Below are 19,451 nucleotides of genomic sequence, written 5' to 3' on the forward strand. Positions count from 1 at the left end.
TTACCTGGAAAAGTTGAAATTGGTTTCCTTAATGAAATGATCCAACTTCCTGAAGGGCCCAAAGTCCCAGTCTGAATTTGTGTTGAAAAGATGGTCTTTCTGATAGACGGGGTAGTGACTTAAACTGCGATCTATTGAAGAAAATAAAAAAAAAGCAACTTTTTAAAATATAGAGCTCTTTATTGAACTTCTCAGAAACAAAGTACCCAGTGAGAATACACAAGCTTTGAAATGATTACTTCAGCAAAACTAAAATCTGATAAAGCTGTCTTGACATTACACCACCCTTTATTTAAAACAAGGTATTAACCCATTTCAAAAGCACTGTACAAGAGATGTCATAGATTTCAAAGTTTTCATTGGTAAGTAATTCCACAAAAAATTGGTTTTAACAATATTGGCAGAGTAATGCCAATACTTCAAAGATCCATTATTTGGATTCTGCCATAGACAATAGACAATAGACATCATTTTGATCAATTTTGTTTCTTAAATTAGGATATCAGCAATTTGGACTCATCAGCTATAATAAAATATTAGCAGGCAATTAAAATAGTAGGTGCTATGTCCTGAAGTCATCTTGGCATGACAGTGGTAAAACATGGACTTCAATTTTCAACTTCCATCATTTGATATGATATCCTACATTTCATGAACGAAAATGGCTCCAAAAAGGAAAAGTACACTGAATTAAAATGGCTGTAGTGATCATCTGATCACTAAGCCAAGCTTCATGAAATCATGAATAAACAAGCACCAGTCTAAACTGAAGTTAACATGCCATCAAACAGAATGAAATCAGTTGACCAGAGCTGTACCTCCTTTTTTATGTACACCTTTATGGAAGGTTCATGTGTTGGAGATAAAGAGAGTTAGCTATGATTTAAAACCTTGAAAACAGTGCAGTGCACAAACCAGCAGTATTTCTGAGAGCTCTTTTATTGACAGAGCAGTGGTGAGAAGGATTTCTATTGGAATTGGAGAAGTGTCTATCTTTGTCTCCCTGCTTTCTCTCAGGATTATCAAAGACAAAACACAAACAAGAAGAAACATCCCATCACTGAGAACTTGGAGATATCTGCAACATTCACATCTTCCAATAATCCCAGAATATTCCTAAATAATTGTGGTTAGATTAAAAACTAATACTTGAAGAACATCCTCAGGACTTTAAACTGCATATCATTTTATCTTTTTTTTACATTGGAAAAAAATGCTTTTAAGACTTTTTACCTGTCTGCTTGCGCATGTGTGCACATGTGTGTGAGATTGTTGTTGCATTTTTAGATTTTTTGCAGGGATAGCAAATAAATTTTGTTTTCCTTTCATTCAAAAAAACCCCTTGTTGTTTGCTCTTTAATTGCTTCTGTTGAATGAGTGAACTATATTTTAGTTGCAGTGAGGAATAGCTGCACATTCAAAAGATCATCAAATCTTTGTTGTAGCCAACTAAGACGGATAGAAAGAAGGAAGCCAAATCACACCTCCTCACCAAATTGTATCAGTCTATGATTCATTACTATTTGAAAGATGCAAAAGCATTTGCAAACTTTTGTGATTTTTATTCCACCATGCATTGCATCCTGTTAATATTTCAGTCCACTGACACTTTAATTTGTATCTAAACTGGTTTTAAAGCTCTATATTCTGTCCACCTCTGTGTATCCCACAGCAAAGGATTGTACCAGGTTAACAGAAAATGCTGGAAATATTCCACAAGTCTGGCAGCTTCTGTAGTGAGAAAAAGAGCTACGTTTCAGACTGCTGATTTTTCATCCAAAAAGTTAGACATGAATTAGGTTTGGGATAAGGGTCTGTGGGGCAAGGCCAAAAAAAAAATGGAGAAAGATAGAAGAGTTGAATGACAAAAGAGTTAGGCTGAAATGGCCGAAAGAGAATGGCGACGGAGCAAGAAAAGAGGCAAATAAAAGATATTTCTAGGACAGGAAGCAAGAATATAAGAAAAAACAAAGATGGATGGACGGTGGTTCAGTGGTTAGCACTGCTGCCTCACAGCCCCAGGGACACGGGTTCAATTCTACCCTTGGCCAACTGTCTGTGTGGAGTTTGCATGTTCTCCCTGTGACTGCGTGGGTTTCCACCAGTTGTTCCAGTTTCCCCCTACAGTCCAAAGATGTGCACGTTAGGTGGATTGGCCATGCTAAATTACTCAGTGTTCAGGTTAGGTGTGATAGCCATGGGAACTTCAGGTTAGGTGTGATAGCCATGGGAACTTCAGGTTACAAGAAAAGAGTAGAGGGGTGGATCTGTGTGGGATGCTCTTCAGAGAGTCAGTGTGGACTTGTTGGGCTGATTGGCCTGTTCTACACTATAAGGATTCTATCTTTAAAAAGTGAAAAAAAAGGGTGTTATGAAGTTGAATGCATGCCTGTACCTTTAAGAGAGTGTAAGCTAGCAAGCACTTGTCATGTAACAGAGTGTGCTGAAAAATTGAAGGATGTAACATTTTGGCTGTAACCTAGGTACTGGTTGTTTTCACAGCAGTTGGAATTTAACCAGTTTAAATTGTGTTCAAGATACTAAAGCCCAATTGAATTTCAATTTTTCTATTTTGACAACATGGAACCAATGAGATGATCCAATATTTGGGAATAAAAAGCAGGCAGTTAGTCAGAAGGAACACCATCTACTATTTGAAACACTGCTATTCACCACACTCTCTGTCAAAGGCATCTTTTCTCGTCTGAAATGGCTTTGCAGCAGAAGACCAAAGACAACCCAGGTAGATCTCTAAATAGAGGAAGATCGACACCAAACGACAGCTGATGTCTGGTTTTGAAAACTGAGTTGCTGTAAATTTAATAGAACCTTTATTGGATCAGTATATTATTATAGACTAGGAGATGGATAACAAAGAGAAAGGAAGCTTAGAGTTGTAAATAGTTGTTGTTTAATATTCATTTTAGAGTTAAAGAATAAAACTGTTATTTTTTTCTTTAAATCGTGGAATTTGGGTAGTTCTCTGTCATGCATACTTTAATGGATTACGGGACGAAGTGAGCTTTTCTGTGTGTTTGGTTTAATTAACAGAAGGGTTTACCCCGTGTCGTAACAAACGTGAGGTGACAGAAACAATCATTGCACTCAATGCTCAAGACTGTAAAGCGCTTAATTGAAAGATGATGCCCTGTTCCTCAGTGGAGAATTGAGGGCTATGTTTACAGATTGAATAGAAGCTTTTTGCAAAGTTGTCACCCAATCCAACACTGGCATTCTGATGGAAGGTCATTAACCTGAAAAATTAATTATTTCTCACTCCGCAGATGCTGCCTGATCTGCTGAGTGTTTCCAGTGCTTTCTATTTTAATTTCAGACTTCGAGCATCTGCAGTATATTTCTGTTGCGCTGGATGGTTCCAGCTTTTTGCTGTTACATATGCTTCTCAGCTCCCTACACTAGCATTTTAAATTAACCAATCACTTCAAACACCAGTGACAATAATACCAGCTGTTGTAGCTACCAGCTAGAAACATCCTTCACTCTAAGAGCACAGTTGATTCTTTAATCAATGCTGGTGAAGAGTGAAAACTGACTGACACTGCCCACCAGACTTCTCATGTTCTTGGTCCTTTTCCCCAATATTAGATTGCTTTTTCCAGTACTGGAAGATAAAAGAAAACGAGGCATGAAAATATAACTTTGGATCCCAGATTTCAATGAGGCAAAGTCTGGAAGTTGTACAGGTAAAATGCTTCATTCTGAAACAACTCTTATCTTGGGTTCTCAATTAAATGTTAAGGATAAGCCATCTGGTCAACATGGGTTTATGGATGTGACAGTTGGAATATAAAAAAAGACAAATGAAGATAAATTAAAGGCAACAAAAAGGAGGTATATGAGTTGGACAATGATGATAGGCTGGATAACATTTGCAATTCATGAGAAATGTTTGAGGATAGCGAGCAAACAACTACAATTCATTAGGCATTTCAGAAAGAGAAACTTGAACATCAAGCAGTACCAGGTAAAATTGAGGGCAGCACAGTAAAAGTGAGATACCGTACAGTTTAAGATGAACAGTAGAGGTTGTGAGAACACCATCAAAATATTGGGCCATTATCAAAAACCATGACGGTTAGAATACTATGGTCACCCACATTGCAAATCATGGCACCTGACATAGTTGTCCCAAGTATGGGATTTGACCAAAGCTGAAGAGATGTTGAAGAAAAAAATGGGACAAATTAAGCAGAGTAGTTGGGCAACACACACAGTTTGAAATAAACCTTCCCATCACAGGAAATTGATACTCACTGCTTTGATGAACACTGAGTTTGAAGAGGATTAAATCGTTTGGCCTCAGACAGACAATGGGGTTTGGAATTTTAGGAATCACTCCATTCATAGCAGCACTAACAGGCCTTTGCAAATAGCTTCTTTTTGTTTTGAAATGTGGGTTTTGAAACATATCAGGCCATTCAGACTCTGTACAGAGAAAAATGAAGACAACACTTGAAAATTAATGCCAGTATAATAAATGCTAAAAGTCTTGATTTTAACCAAACCCTGCTGGTAAGTATGCACTGGATTCCCATTCTATATACTGCATAATGTAACATTTCAATCTAAACCTGCAATATTCAGGTGGGATGAGCAAACGTATTAAGGGATATGGGGCAAAGGCAGGTATATGGAGTTAGGCCACAAATCAGCCATGATCTCAATGGAACAGGCTTGTGGGGCTGAATGGCCTACTCCCATTTCTATGATCTTACTTTAATGGTGACAGCAACTCACATAAAGATGATCTGAAAATCTGAGCCTTTTGCCTTCTCAATAGCTTTCTGCACCAAAAGATCACTTTACTCATTGACAAATCTAATTTGGACTACTTAAAAATATAAGTTACCATGAAGCTGATTTAGGTTCCCTGGTAGACATCCTATGGCATTGTTCTAGTTGAGATACATTTTCAAAAAGCAACCACAGTATCAAAATGACCTGTTACGTCAGAAATTTTCATTAGGCTTTATTACGCAGACATATCCAAAATTAAAAGTTGACATAAATATCATGCCCAAATTATAACAAGTGATGTTGGTCAACAGAAAATGTGTGTTTGCACACTTTTTGCAAAATTTATAGGTAGAGGTACCACTTATAAGGAAATCTTGTCTTAATCCTTGAACTTTTACAAAGATCTGAAAGACCATAGCTAGAGTTTTGTGTCCTGTTCTGGTCAGCACAATTCATGAAAGGTATGAAGGCCCCAGTGTAGTGTAAATATACCAGATGGTTCTGTGGGGGGTTGTGGGTGTCCTGGTCACAATGTTAATTAGGAAAGGCAAGGATTGTTCTTATTAGGACAAAGAATTTTGCATGTGATTTGATAGAAGTGTACTAGCTTACCAACAGCTTATACAAGTTAGACAGGAAAAACCATCCCGTTAGCTGATGGTAGAAAGAATAGGGGACACAGATCTAAGATTCTGGACAAAAATTGCATGGATGAATGTGAGGAAGAATTTTTTTTTTCTCTAATGCAGAGAGTGGTAATGATTTGGAACGTGCTGCCCTTGAAGGAAATAAACTTGCAGGGCCATGGGGTCAAGAGGTGGAGTGATTGACTAGACTGCCCCACAATGAGCCAGCATGGACTCCATGTGCTGAATGGCCTCATTATATGCCATAAATGGTGCTTGGGGCAAGATGTTTTTGAAGGCGGGATTCACTACCTAAAGAGAATCAATGAGGAAACTCAACACATCCGGCAGCAGTTGTGGAGTGAAAACAGAGTTCATATTTTGAGTCCAGTGACCCTTCTTCATTTCTGCCAGAGCTACTGAGTTTCTTCAGCAATTTCAGTTTATCTGTGCTTCAGGTCTACAGCTTCCATAATTCTTTATTTTACTGAAGTCAATGAGGAACCCTGTTTCTACTTGCTGACAATGCCATAACCATTTCATATGGGAGTTAAGAGTCTGAGGTTCATCCTTCCAACCCCATCTGGGGATTACGTCTCACCTTAAAGCAGCAGCAGCAACAGCAGCAATTGGCTTGCAGGTATCCCCCAAAAAACTTGGGCTAGAGAAATCAAACTGTAAGTGAGTCATGCTGCCAGTAGTGAAAGTTTAAGGGGAAGGATTCGAGAGGCCATTTGAGAGATTGGGTAATAAATAACAGTATATTCTGCAGCTGTATACTTCTAATGGATACAGGGGTCTCAGTCCCAAAATGCCTGAACTCAGTCTGATCTGTAAAAACTGGTGAATTACCTATGTAGCATGGGAATTCGACAGTTGTGGATGAGGCCAGAACCCTTCAAAAATATATTAAGAAGGTAGCCTTGATACTAACTTTTTCTTATTTCAAAAGTAGAAGTGAGTGGATATTCCAGGTGTGATGCAGCTAATCAAACTATTCGGCTTTAAGCAAAACAAAATTTATTTAAACACTACAGTTGAAACATGAACAAAAGAAAACTGAATTTGGAATAACTTCACTATTGGAAAACTTAACCAACCTGATACAGCAACTTAACTAAGGAACAGTTCCAATCCAGTAACATCCCATGAATACACCCCTTGGCAAAAAGGCAAATACAAATACAGACTCTTACAGGCAGGAGGGAACAACATCCAAAGAGATATCAGAGAGAGAGTCAGTCAGGAATCATCTCCTGAAGTTTGCAACCTTTCCTGGACTCCAGCATTTTCTGACTGCCACAGCTAAATCAATCTAGATAAGAACTGAACTGGGAGAACTGGCCACTCCCCTGCCATTGTTGTACTAGGCTATTTTTACACGCCTCGGCACCTCTGCCTTTATGACCTCTCTCAACAAAAACCTAAGGACAAAATAGCCTTGTTTATGTCACAGCATCATCTCACTCTGCTGTGGTTAACATAGCAAAGAGGGCATATATGAGACACCTAAACATCTATTAATGGACACCTAAACATCTATTAATGGGCTACTTAAGGGATTCAAATGGCTAAACAGCAGGTTGGTCCTCCACATTTCAAATATCCGCGGCCACCAAAAAGTATGTGATAGGTTGGGTCAGGTTAATGCTGTATTTGTAAATACCCCTCCCCAACTCCAACCTTTGCAGACCTATTCCCCCATATGCCCCATGCATCTCTCAACTCCAATCAGTACCATCACCACTACCACCCCGAACACCACCAGACAGGACATGTCACCCCATGACTTTAAAGACCCAAGAAACAAGTGGTGAAAACTTTTTAAACTGTGAAACACCATTTCATTGTATCAGTGTCTCATTTAATATGTACCTCCTGTTTCATAAAAGGTGAATAAAGAATGGCGAGTTTGAAATACTTGAGCAAATTCACTACTGTGCTACCAAGGTCTACTTTAATATATTTTCCATGTGGCCTTGATTACAACACTCATCCAAATCCAACACCAGGCATTGTTTGTGTACCTGCTGTAACAAATCAGAGCTCACCTCATCCTGGTCACTAACCTGTCAGGAACTTGTCAACCACATACTTTCCAGATAAAATCAAACCAAAAATTCCATTTGGTTTGAAAAGGATAAACAGAACTCTTAGACTATCTGTAATGTGTCCATCTGGACCCAGCACATGAGGAACAACCTGAGAAGGCAAAAGACACCAGCAGTTAATCAGTTAATAAGGCGAACAAAAACTGAACCAGTTCTCTTTTTAACAAGCAGAGACTTACATATAACTTGTGGTGCAGTTAGAATATTGTTGCAAAAGTACTTAATTAATTCCCAACTTAATAAATCTTTTCCACCTCACATCAATTCTAATTATTTTATCTGTCTAATATTATTCCTACCCCATCAAATCCATCCTAAGGTCATCTCCATCCCCAACCCACATGTCCTCCTGTAATCTTCCTTTCTAAGTCATTTTTTCCCTCTCCCCATGATGTTCCTTACTTCCACACCTCCCCATAATTCTCCCTCCTCCTGCAGGGAGCTTCGTGTTGTAGTGTTGTTGCCAACTCCTAAAAACTCGTTGCTCTGCATCTGGAGGAGGAGTTGGGCTAAATAGAAATCTTAAAAATTTATTGTAATAATCAAGCAATGAATGTTTCCAGGCGCTGCACACCAAATAAACCTGCCAAAAGACTCACTCCTAAAATAGACCAATTAAAATAATCCCAACAAACCAAAATTGTACATTGTAGTTATTAACAATTTGGTACTGTTTGCAAAGAGACGAAGCAGATAAGTTCCATTTTATCACATGTAATTTAGTTGAATGAAGACTGAAATTCATTCCCAATTATCAAATATCTAGAGGAAAGAAAGATGTCACCTTTTGCTACATCATGACGGGATGAATGCTGCTGATTTCAGGGATCTTATTGCACAATTTCACAATATGATCAAAGCCGTCGATTTGGATATAAAAGCCTTGCAAAATTCTGCCCATTTGTCTGTTTACTGAAGGAGTAATGCTGTGACATGGAGGAAGTATTACAAAGAGGAAGAAAGAGGGAACATACAATTTTCATGTTGCTGACTCACCCAATTTTTATGGTCTCTGGTCGCTCCATTCTTAACAGTTAACACAAGCTCTCCAGTATGACTGGCATGTGCTGACACGTTCAGAATTCCAGCCATACAAACTCCGTCACAGAGCTCTTCAGCAGAGATATATTTATTGCAATGGCACCTGGAAATAGAGAAAAACCACGGACACTTGAGCCAAGTGTAAATTCAACACTTCTCCACTAGGTGCAACAAAAAAAACTGGTAAGTGAGGGGGTGGATCAGTATGTTCAAGGATAAATAGTTATTTTTGGTCTTTGGTCTGATTGTGTGAGGGATGTTATACACATTCTATTAACTTGCTCAATAGCTACTATTTGCTTGTTGAAGATTAGGGTTTATGTCTTAGCCCAAAGAATGGTGCACAAAATGTAAACCGTATTGAAGTATTTTTGCACATTTGGAACTGCTATCTCTTGTATGGGATGTTAAACTAAGGCACTAATTGCTTTCTCATATTCTAACCTTTTCCTTTGCTTTAAGGAATCCTTTGCTCATTGGCCAATCGTCTATGTTAGAAATAAGATCTTCATGAAATGATACTTCTGAGAATAAGAATAGAAAAGACTTTGAAGTTTATGAGTAGCATAAGTGTCTTTCAGCAGGAAAACAGCTTGCTTAGTCTTGCTAGAAATATACAAATAGTTGGTTCCCTCTTCCTTCTTTACATTCCTCAGGAGGCTAGGATGGTGCCAACACATAACATTGCAGGTGTGGAACTAGATTGAGTGGAGGTCTAAAACAGCAAAAAAAGCAAGTCACTGGTGGAAGAATGTCAACAGCAGGTACACTGTAGAAGTATACATAGAGCAAGAACTATTGGAGTTTGCAAGAAAGAGATGGTGATGGTTGATTGATAGGCAGGAAGACTAACAGAATCCTAGAAATGAACAAAAGATGACTAAAAACAGAAGGAAATATTAGATTATGAGAAAAAACTAGCAAGTAAAATAAAAACAGACAGCAGACAAAATTAAGAAGTCCCATTGTATATTAGACTGAGGAATTAATAAAGGGAAACAAGAAAATGGCAGCAATTCAAAACAAACATTTTGTATCTGTCTTCAAAAAAGATGACACAAAAAGCAGTTCAAGAATAAGAGAAAGTCAAGGAACAAATGGGAGACAGGAACTTAATCACTAGAGAAAAAGTATGAGTCTGAGGGTGGGGTTGACTGGCTAGACACTGAAAAGGATTCCCCTCATGAAGTAATCTAGAACCATGGTGAGAGATCTATCATGTGACGATGAGAAAGATTCTTTCTTGCAGAGGTTCATTAGGCTTTGGCATTCCCTTCCATGGAAAGCAGTACAGACCAGGTCACTGAAAAACCTGCCACAAAAATTGACAGGTTTTTGATCAACAAGGCTGTCAAAACCTATGGTGATGTGAAGGTGGAATTGGTAGGAAATGGAGTTAGATCCATAATCAGGTCAGCTATCGCCTTATTGAATGGTGGAGCAGATATGATGTTTCAAATGGCCTACTCCTGCTTCTAATTCTGAAACATGTTATATCATTCCCTTTACAAGGTTCAGAAGGGAATTATCGACAAGGTATATTTCAGGAGGAATGTAAATTCCATGAATACCATGTGAATGCATCATCCCTTCAGGAAATTGGTTAATCGGCACATTATCGGCAGGGAAACAGAATTCACTGTAGCTTTCAATTAAAGTAAAGTTGAAGGCCAAGGTATCATTGGATGGGACGTGCCAATGAAATTTAATCTCCATTTTAACATAATGTATTCTCTCCTCATTGTTAAATGGCTTATACAAATTCTTCTGATAACATTCACAATGAACCGACTGTCACTCTGTAATTGCACTCTTCAGTCAGTGACAACATAGCAATTTCCAGAATGCATATCAACACAGGAATTAATCATGGAAAAAAATGACAAGTACATGCAGATCATTATGCAATTGTGTCTGCTCTTATTGTATTTCTCGAGATGCTGCATTAGATACATAATTCTTTGTGACTGACATTCCCAGTTCCACATCCAGCCTGCCTCCATATTCCCCACATGCTGGAGTGCAGTTGTGACGCTCTGGGAGAACACATCTTCTTGTAGAGGCCAGTCGAACCTCACCAACACTGCAGCGATCATACACCTAGAGGGAGACAGGATATAAGTATGAGTGAAAATCTGGAAAACATGCAAGTCTGAAAAATGTGAAAAACAATCTAGTAACCCAGACAAGAGGAGGCTGTCTCTATCAACATGCATTAAATAATTATTATGCCTGACTTGTAACCATCTCAATTATACCAAAGCTAGGTGTTTTTATGACTTTAAAAAGGAATAGGTCTTCTTAATCAATGTGTAATTCAAAAGATCTAAATCTATGAATGAACAACTTTAACACTAATGAAATGCCCAATTATCTCACTGCTCATCAGGTTTACTTGTCTGGGCATAAGATTTGTGGTCTTGTAAGTGTTGCAGTCATCTCTTGTTCATTTGGCTGCTTTGAAACATTTTCCCATTTCAAAGAAATACATAGCAACGCGAAAATTAAGTATCTGAAATTTCAATGGGCTGGATCAATTCTTTTGAACTTCAACTTAAAACAGTTTGTTTTCAATTTAAAAAACTTTTGTTGAAAAATGAGCAGTCTTACGGACATAGGAATGAGAGCAGAAATAGAGTTTTTGGATGCTCAGGTTGACTTTGCCATTCAATAAGATCATGGTTGCTCCTGTTAGCAGTTTGAATTCCACAGTGTCATCAAATCTGATAACTTTTGAGGACCTTGCCTCAAAATCTACGTCCACCTTTAAAGTATTCAATGACCCTACTTCCATGGCTTTCTGAGGCAGAGAATTCCAAAGTCACACTGACCTCTGAGAAAAAAAACTTGTCATTTCTGTCCAAAAGGACTAACCCTAATTTAAAACATTGCTCCATAACTCTAGACTCTCACATGAGAGGAAACGTCCTTAATAGGTCATGTCCACCTTGTTAAGACTGCCCTGATTTTATACACATCAATTAAGCTGGCCCTTACTCTTCTAAACCTCCGTGGAAACAATCCCAGTGTGCTGAATGTTTCCCGCACAAGAAATTCCATACATCAACAAAATAGACCTCCTTTGAACTGTCACCATTGTATTGACATTCCTTCTTAATTCAGGGTTCCAAACTGTGCACATTAGTTGGGGTGTGGTCTCATCAATCCAACGTATAACTGAAACAGAACATACTTACTTTGATAAAAACCAAAGGAGCTGCTGATGCTGGAAGTCAAAAATGAAAACAGAACAGTTCTGAAGAAGGGCCACTAGACCCGAAATGTTAATTCTGATTTTGCTCCACAGATGTTGCCAGACCTGCTGAGTTTTCTAGCAATTTCTGTTTGTGATACTTATGTTTATGTTCAATTCCTCCCATAATGAGGAATAACATCTGTTAACCTTCTTAATAACTTGTTGTACCAGCATACTAACATTTTGTAATTCTTGTGTCTCTATAACACCTATATCCATCTGTACTTCAGAATTCTGCAGTCGTCCTCCATTTATTATAATTCTTCCTGCCAAAAAGTGAAGAATTTCATATTTTCGTACATTATAGTTCAAATCATCAAATTTTTGCCCACTCATTTAATCTAGCTATATTGGTCTAGAATCACATTCTGTCTTTTTCATAGCATACTTTCCAATCTGAAAATTTAGTTACTGTGCCTTCGCTCTCCTGATCTCAGTCATTGATATAAACTGTAAAAGGTGGAGGGCCCAGCCAAGAACCTTCCAGCACCACACTCTAATTTTGATAATTAGACGAACACCATATCCCTCATCAGCCTATGTTCAATCTGTGCTGGTATGTCACCCCTTGTCATGAACGCCTCTTTGTGTAATACGTTTTTATGTGGCAGTATGTCAAAGGCCTTCCAGAAATCCAGATATACCATACTGACAGGCTCCCCTTTATCTACAGAGAATGTTACTTCTTCAAAGTATCACAATAAACTGGTTAATTATGATTTACCTTCCACAAAATTATGTTGTTCCTGATTAGAATATTTCTCAATGTGCAACAGTAACATCTTTAATGACTGATTATAATGTCTTTCCCTCAAAGGATGTCAAGCCTATAGGCTTTTCGCTTTCTATTTTCTGCCTCTGTCCCTTTTTGAACAACTGGGAGTATATTTGCTACTTTCTAGAGACTAGCAATGCTTGGAAATTCAGGTGAGCAGGACTGACTGGATAGCTCAAAGAAGGAGCAGATACCATGGGCTGAATGGTAGCCATCTTTGATCTCTAATTTGATGTGATGGCAACTTAGAAATTGGAAGAATTTGCTGTGCTTGTAATCTTAAAATACTCTTGTTCTGTGAGACACTATAAGGGAAACACCCAGCTATAAAATCTAACCCTATACAACATACAGTAGTGAAACCTACCCTATCAGGTGAGAATTAAATCAATAGGCAAGTTTAGAGTTTCAATTTATGACTCTGCAGATGATAGATCAGCTCCTAATGCAGAAGGCAACTGGTGTGAAAATTTCACCCAAACTTCCAAGAACGTAATAGTTCAGAGTTTCTGGTATCACTTCTCAAGAATTTATTCTCACCTCTGGGTAACAGTCCATGTCACTGTTACTATTTGAGCTTTTCTGATCTGTCTCATCATAATAAACGTGCCCAGTCTTACAGATACATGATCCATCGGATTCTTGGAAAGCACGATTGAAACCTTGGCACTTACACGTTATAGAACCTACAGGAGGCAATGAACATTCAGACATCAATAAAACTCCAGATCTTTCACATCATCTGTGTTTTTATTCCTTTTCTGAACTTAACTATTCTTTTTTGAGTGATATCGGTCCCTCTTTGATGTAACAATAACAGTAAGATTGCACTAACATTGGCATTAATTATCTGCGTGAAGTGTTATGAACTCTGTGCCATTTCAAATAAACAGTCAGGACAACTGGACTCAGACTCTTCTCTGAGCCTGTAAATGAAGTGGATGGAGAGTCTTTGCAGGAGAAAGCTTAAAAATGTTCGTTTTGATGCAACTCATAGGAAATCTGATATGTTTTTATTCACTTGTGGGATGTGAATGTTGCTGGCTGGCCCGCATTTGGTTGCCTTCGAGAATGTGAGCTGAAAATGTGTTGCTGGAAAAGCGCAGCAGGTCAGGCAGCATCCAGGGAACAGGAGAATCAACGTTTCGGGCATAAGCCCTTCTTCAGGAGAATGTGAGGGTGAGCTGTCTTCTTGATCTGCTGCAGTCCATGTGAATCATAGAATCTCTGTAGTCCAGAAAGAGGCTGTTTGTCTCATTGTGTCTGTGCCCATCCTCCGAAAAGCATCCTACCTAGACCCAGCATCGTTTCCCATCCCCATAATCCTATATTTCCTATGACTAATCCATCAAGCCTGCACATCTCTTGCCACTGCGGGCAATTCAGCACAGAAAATCCACATAACTTGTACACGTTTGGACATCGGAGGAAGCCCATGCAGACATGGGAAGCATTTGCAAACTCCATACAGACAGCTGCCTGAGGGTAGAATCAAACCCAAGTTCTTGACACTGTTAGGCAGCTGTGCTAATGACTTGAGCCACCGTGCTGCCTTATGTACTGTAGATAAATCCACAATGCTGTTCCAGGATTATGACCCAGTGACTCCAAAAGAACGATGATGTATTTCCAAGTCAGGATGGTGAGTGGCTTCGAGTGCACCTTGAGGTGGTGACATTTCCATGTATCTGCTGCCTTTTTCCTTCTGGATGGAAGTGGTCGTGGGTTTGGAAGGTGCTGTCTCAAGAGCCTTTGTGAATTTGTGTGTTGAGTTTTGCAGATGATTTAAACAAGTATCTACCAATGAGCTTCAGTGCTGGAGGGAGTCGATGCTTGTGAATGTTGTACCAAAGAGTGTTGCTTTGTCCTGGATGGTGTCAAGCTTTTTGAGTGTTATTGGAGCTATAGTCATCCAGGCGCATGGAAAGTTTTGAAAAAAAAAACAATCTATAACAGAATAATTAATATACTTGAATTTGTCAAAAATGTAGAATCATAGAATCCCTATAGTGTGGAATCAGGCCATTTGGCCCTACAATTGCACACTGACCCACCCAGACCGATTCTATATTTACCCTTAATTTATGCACCTAACCCACACATCCCTGAACACTATGGGCAATTTTAGCACAGCCAATTTACCTAACCTGCACATTCTTGGATTGTGGGAGGAAACTGGAGCACCTGAAGGAAACCCAATACAATGTGGAGAGAATGTGCAAACTCCACACAGACAGTCACCCAAGGCTGGAATTGAACCCAGGCACCTGGCACACTGAGCCACTGTGCCATCCTGTGTATGAAGATGGCTGTGCTAATTTATGATGCTAAGTATTTTTGATGCGTTTAACAGCCACACGAGGTCTCCTGCTTCCCTTAAGGTTTTTAACTTATCTTACATGCAGATATATAGACACATAGATGTACAGCTGTACAATAATGCAGAGAAATGGAAGAGAGGATTTTCTTGCCTCACATCCCTATTCACAACTCCTTTCCCCTGACACTCTTTGACATTACAGATGCACTTAGGGTCAGTCTAGAACAAAAGAAGGTCATTCAGCCTATGAACTTTATGCCATATCTCCATAGAATAACCCAGTCTGTCCTACCTTTATGTTCTTTCTCCATGGTCCTGCTTGTTTATATCCCTCAAGTACCAATCCAATTGAAGTGCATTAGGTCCACAACACAGAAAAAGGCCTTTCGGCCCATCATATCTGTGCTGGTCAAAAACAACCACCTGACTATTCTAATCCCAGTTTCCAACACTTGGCCCATAGCCTTCTATGTCTTGGCATCATGAGCACATCCACATACATTTTAAATGATATGGGGTTTCTGTATCTGCCACCCTTACAGGCAGTGAGTTCCAGATTCCCATCATCCTCCAGGTAAAACAACTTTTCCTCATATCTTGTCTATCTTTACCTTAATTCTCAGTTATCGATTCCTTCATCAAAGGGAATTGTTTCTTCCTGACTATCCTATCTATGCTTCTCATAACTTTATATATCTCAGTTATGATGCCCTCAATCTCTTCTGCTCCAAGGAAAACAAGCCCAATCTTTCAATGTCTCTTCATAATAGAAACTCTCCAGTGCATACACATCCCTCATATAATGTGGATTCCTGCAAGGCACACAATACACTCACTGTGGCCTACCCAACTTTTTACACAGTTCCATCAAAACATCCCTGCTCTTTAACTCTATGTCCCTGCTAATAAATGTAAGTATCCCATTTGCCTTCTTAAACACTTCATCCACCTGGTAAACCTTAAAGAACCCATGGATATGCACAGCAAGGTCCCTTTGATCTTCAGTTTTTCCCAGAGTCCTAACGTTCATCATAATGGCCCTTACCTTACTTTTCCTGCCACAAACCTGCTGCAGGATCAATATGAATTCAAATCTGGGCCATTTATATGGCTCTATTACCAACCTGGCAAGGACAAGTTTTGGGGAAGGTTGGGGGGGACTGTGGGGGGGGCAAGAGCATTAAAAAAAAAGTAGGGTTTGAGCTGCATATCAGAGTTCAGCCATCAGGGCCTATCAAATGCCAATGTAATCAGCAGTTACAAGATCCCAAAGCAACACATCCACAACCATGTACTCCTGCCAACACCAATGCTCAGTGACAGCAGTATGATGTGCTCCTTCAGTGTTGCTGGCTTAAAAGCCTGGAATTCGCTCCCTAATGGCATTGTGGATCTACCTATAGCACATGAAATTCTCCATCCTGTGGCATTTGCCAATTCTCTAACCAGAGCACTTCATTTACAGAACAGCCTTTCCAAGAACCTCATCAGAAAGTTGTCTGGAAAGTACGACCACAGGACAAGCTCTCTCTGGAAAACTCTGGAAAAACAAGGACAATGCAAAAGGGAAAAGGATCTAGTAATTTGGTCTTTTCTTCCTTTTCCTGACTTTTGCATCCAGCAAAGTGGATATTCCTTTGGGACAAGGGACAGAAAATAGACTTTTGAATATGACCTGTACCTAATCCGAAATGTGATTGCTTTTGTTCCTATATGTGAATATATTATCCTCTTTAATTTTAGTTATTTGACTGATTGCTTACCTAGACTTGAATATGAGGTGCTTCCACAGGGAAAACAAGCTCTCTGTCCATCCAGATGGTTAAATGTGTTTTCAGGACATGGGTAGCATTCACTGTTGTGCTTTGCATGGCTGCTGTTTCCATAAGTACCAGGAGAACAGGGGATCGGTAATCTGGTCATTTCAGAGCAGTAGTAGCCAACCGGGCAAGGATTCAACAAGTAGCTTTCAGAGCCTAATGGGAATGAAATGCAGCAAATATACCTTCAATGAAATAACAGCAATACACAATGGTGCTGCATCAGAAATTAACATTTAAGAACTGTTAATGAATTCCTGTAGAATTACCAAGAGTCATGGAATTCAGATCTAGAGTGAGTTGGATTTGAATATGACAGAGTTGAAGGTCATCTCAGAAGCAAGATGCCCAAGAAACAATTGGCAACTTTCAAAAAGCTGGCAGGGGTGGCAGTGGTCTGGTGGTATTATTGTGGGACTTTAATCCAGAAATCCAGCTAACATTTTTGGGACCTGGGTTCAAATCCCACCGCAGCATAAAGTAGAATTTGAATTCAATAAATATCTGGAATTAACAATCTCATGATGACCAGAAATCCATTGTTGCTTGTCGGAAAAACCCAACTGGCTCCCTAATGTTCTTTAGGGAAGGAAATCTACCATCTTTCCTTAGTCTGGCTAATATGTGACTCCAAATCCACAGCAATGTGGTTGACTCTTAACTGCCTTCTAGGCAATTAGAGATGGGGCAATAAATACTGTCTAGCCAGTGATGCCATCATCCCATAAATGAATAAAGAAAAAAAAGGTAGGCAGGAATGAGAAACCATATTGCAGCAATGCCAATCTGAATGGTCAATACCTTGGGCACAGCATAAGATATCACAAAGGCTCAGAAATCACAACAGCATCCACTGGCAAGCATCTACCTCATGGTCATTATGGGTCAGCAGATGAGGCCCAGGAGTTAAAAATCACCCAGACCCCACACTACCAAGTCATTAAGATTTGCTGATGGCCTCTCCCATTCCTCTCTCCAAAATGTGCTCCAAGTTCAAATAGGTGCTTTGATATTTAATCTGATCCTCATCTGACTTACCCACTGGACAGTAGAAACCCTCTGGGCAAGGGCTGCAATGAAGCTCATTGGCAGAACCTCTTCGATAGGTTCCAGCCTCACAAATTAGACAAGCTTTCTCCAGACGATCCCTCAGCCCTGTCACATTGATTGGCATGTACCCTCCATCACAGGGCAGCATTGAAGAACTATTTGCAGGACAGAAGTACGGGAACACACACCTACAACAAGAAGTTAATGTTCTCCTCAGCACACACTTACCAGAGTTACAAGGTATGACAGAAATGTTGCTGTACACAGGAACCTTGATTATCTGAACAACACAGACACAGTGTATTTTGTCTGGATAATCGAATGTTCGAATAATTGAATACCAGATAACATAGTTGCGCCAAGCATCAGGACCTTATGATTTTTTCCAGATAATCTGAAATTCGGATAATCACATGCTGAATGATCGAGGTTCCTCTGTACTTTGCTTTTAATTTTTTTAAAAGGGGGAACTCTTTCCAAGTATCCTCCTTGTAAGGCTGTTAATTGAGTCTTGTAAAACTAAATAAAACTACAAGTATCACTCTTACTCTTTAATAGCTGATTTAAAACACATCACCTATATTTCAGCTGAGGGAACTAATCATGAATTATTGCCAGAGTTTGAGAAGGAATTTAAAGAACCTCATCACATAATCCCATAGAAAATCCAACTGCATTAACTTTTGAAAAGCATATTTTCCTGCTTTTACAACTGAATAATCATACTGATCTTCATGGATGCAAATCAATGTGACATATGCATTTGTTGTTTTTGTACCTCAACGATTAGTTCAATATTCTTACATGTTTATTATAGTTGATTTCTCATGAGACATGAGGATCATGCAACGGTGGAAACTGCACAATATATATCTACACAACTTGACACTACCCTTTAACTAATTCTGAGGGATTTGTTGTGATATTCCATTGACTTCTTTCATATCTAAAACGGTTTGTTGTAATGGAATAAATTAGAAAATTTGCCTTTTCCTCATACATCTAATCCACTCCATAAAGTACATGTTGTGTTAAATTTAATTTCTATTCTGCATCAAACAGTTATCGAGTTGTACAGCATGGAAACAGACCCGTCGATCCAACCTGTCCATGCTGACCAGATATCCCAACCCAATCTTGTCCCACCTGCCAGCACCCGGCCCATATCCCTCTAAGTCCTTCCTATTTATCTACCCATCCAAATGCCTCTTAAATGTTGCAATTGTACCAGCCTCCACCACATCCTCTGGCAGCTCATTCCATACACATACCACCCTCTGTGTGAAAAAGTTGCCACTTAGGTCTCTTTTAAATCTTTCCCCTTTCACCCTAAACCTATGCCGTCTAGTTCTGGACTCCCGACCCCAGGGAAAAGACTTTGTCTATTTATCCTATCCACGCCCCTCATAATTATGTAAACCTGCATAACGTCTCCCCTCTGCTTCCGACGCTCTGGGGAAAACAGCCCCAGCCTGTTCAGCCTCTCCCTGTAGCTCAGATCCTCCAACCCTGGCAACATCCTTGTAAATCTTTCAAGTTTCACAACATCTTTCCAAAAGGAAGGAGACCAGAACTGCACGCAATATCCCAACAGTGGCCTATACAATGTCCTGTACAGCCGCAACATGACCTCCCAACTCCTGTACTCAGTACTCTGACCAATAAAGGAAAGCATACCAAACACCTTCTTCACT

General features: G+C 39.4%; 2 protein-coding genes across 14 annotated transcripts in view; one reads left to right on the forward strand and one right to left on the reverse strand.

Annotated features, from left to right (window-relative positions):
• The window catches only part of LOC122540695 (potassium-transporting ATPase alpha chain 2-like), a 118,556-nt gene extending 117,476 nt beyond the window's left edge, over positions 1–1,080 (forward strand). For all 5 annotated transcript variants that reach the window (XM_043676799.1, XM_043676804.1, XM_043676805.1 and 2 more), the window contains one exon: positions 1,018–1,080. In XM_043676799.1, coding sequence (XP_043532734.1) covers positions 1,018–1,064 — 47 coding nt within the window. In that variant the 3' untranslated portion in view covers positions 1,065–1,080. The remainder of the gene's footprint in view (positions 1–1,017) is intronic.
• The window catches only part of si:ch211-286b4.4 (zonadhesin), a 187,000-nt gene that overhangs the window by 40,672 nt on the left and 126,877 nt on the right, over positions 1–19,451 (reverse strand). For all 9 annotated transcript variants that reach the window (XM_043676792.1, XM_043676793.1, XM_043676791.1 and 6 more), the window contains 8 exons: positions 17,746–17,945; positions 16,651–16,863; positions 13,108–13,253; positions 10,509–10,636; positions 8,492–8,639; positions 7,454–7,586; positions 4,276–4,446; positions 5–131 (listed from right to left, as the gene is read on the reverse strand). In XM_043676792.1, coding sequence (XP_043532727.1) covers positions 5–131; positions 4,276–4,446; positions 7,454–7,586; positions 8,492–8,639; positions 10,509–10,636; positions 13,108–13,253; positions 16,651–16,863; positions 17,746–17,945 — 1,266 coding nt within the window. The remainder of the gene's footprint in view (positions 1–4; positions 132–4,275; positions 4,447–7,453; positions 7,587–8,491; positions 8,640–10,508; positions 10,637–13,107; positions 13,254–16,650; positions 16,864–17,745; positions 17,946–19,451) is intronic.

The sequence above is a fragment of the Chiloscyllium plagiosum genome, chromosome 35, assembly GCF_004010195.1.
Source record: "Chiloscyllium plagiosum isolate BGI_BamShark_2017 chromosome 35, ASM401019v2, whole genome shotgun sequence".
NCBI lineage: Eukaryota > Metazoa > Chordata > Chondrichthyes > Orectolobiformes > Hemiscylliidae > Chiloscyllium > Chiloscyllium plagiosum.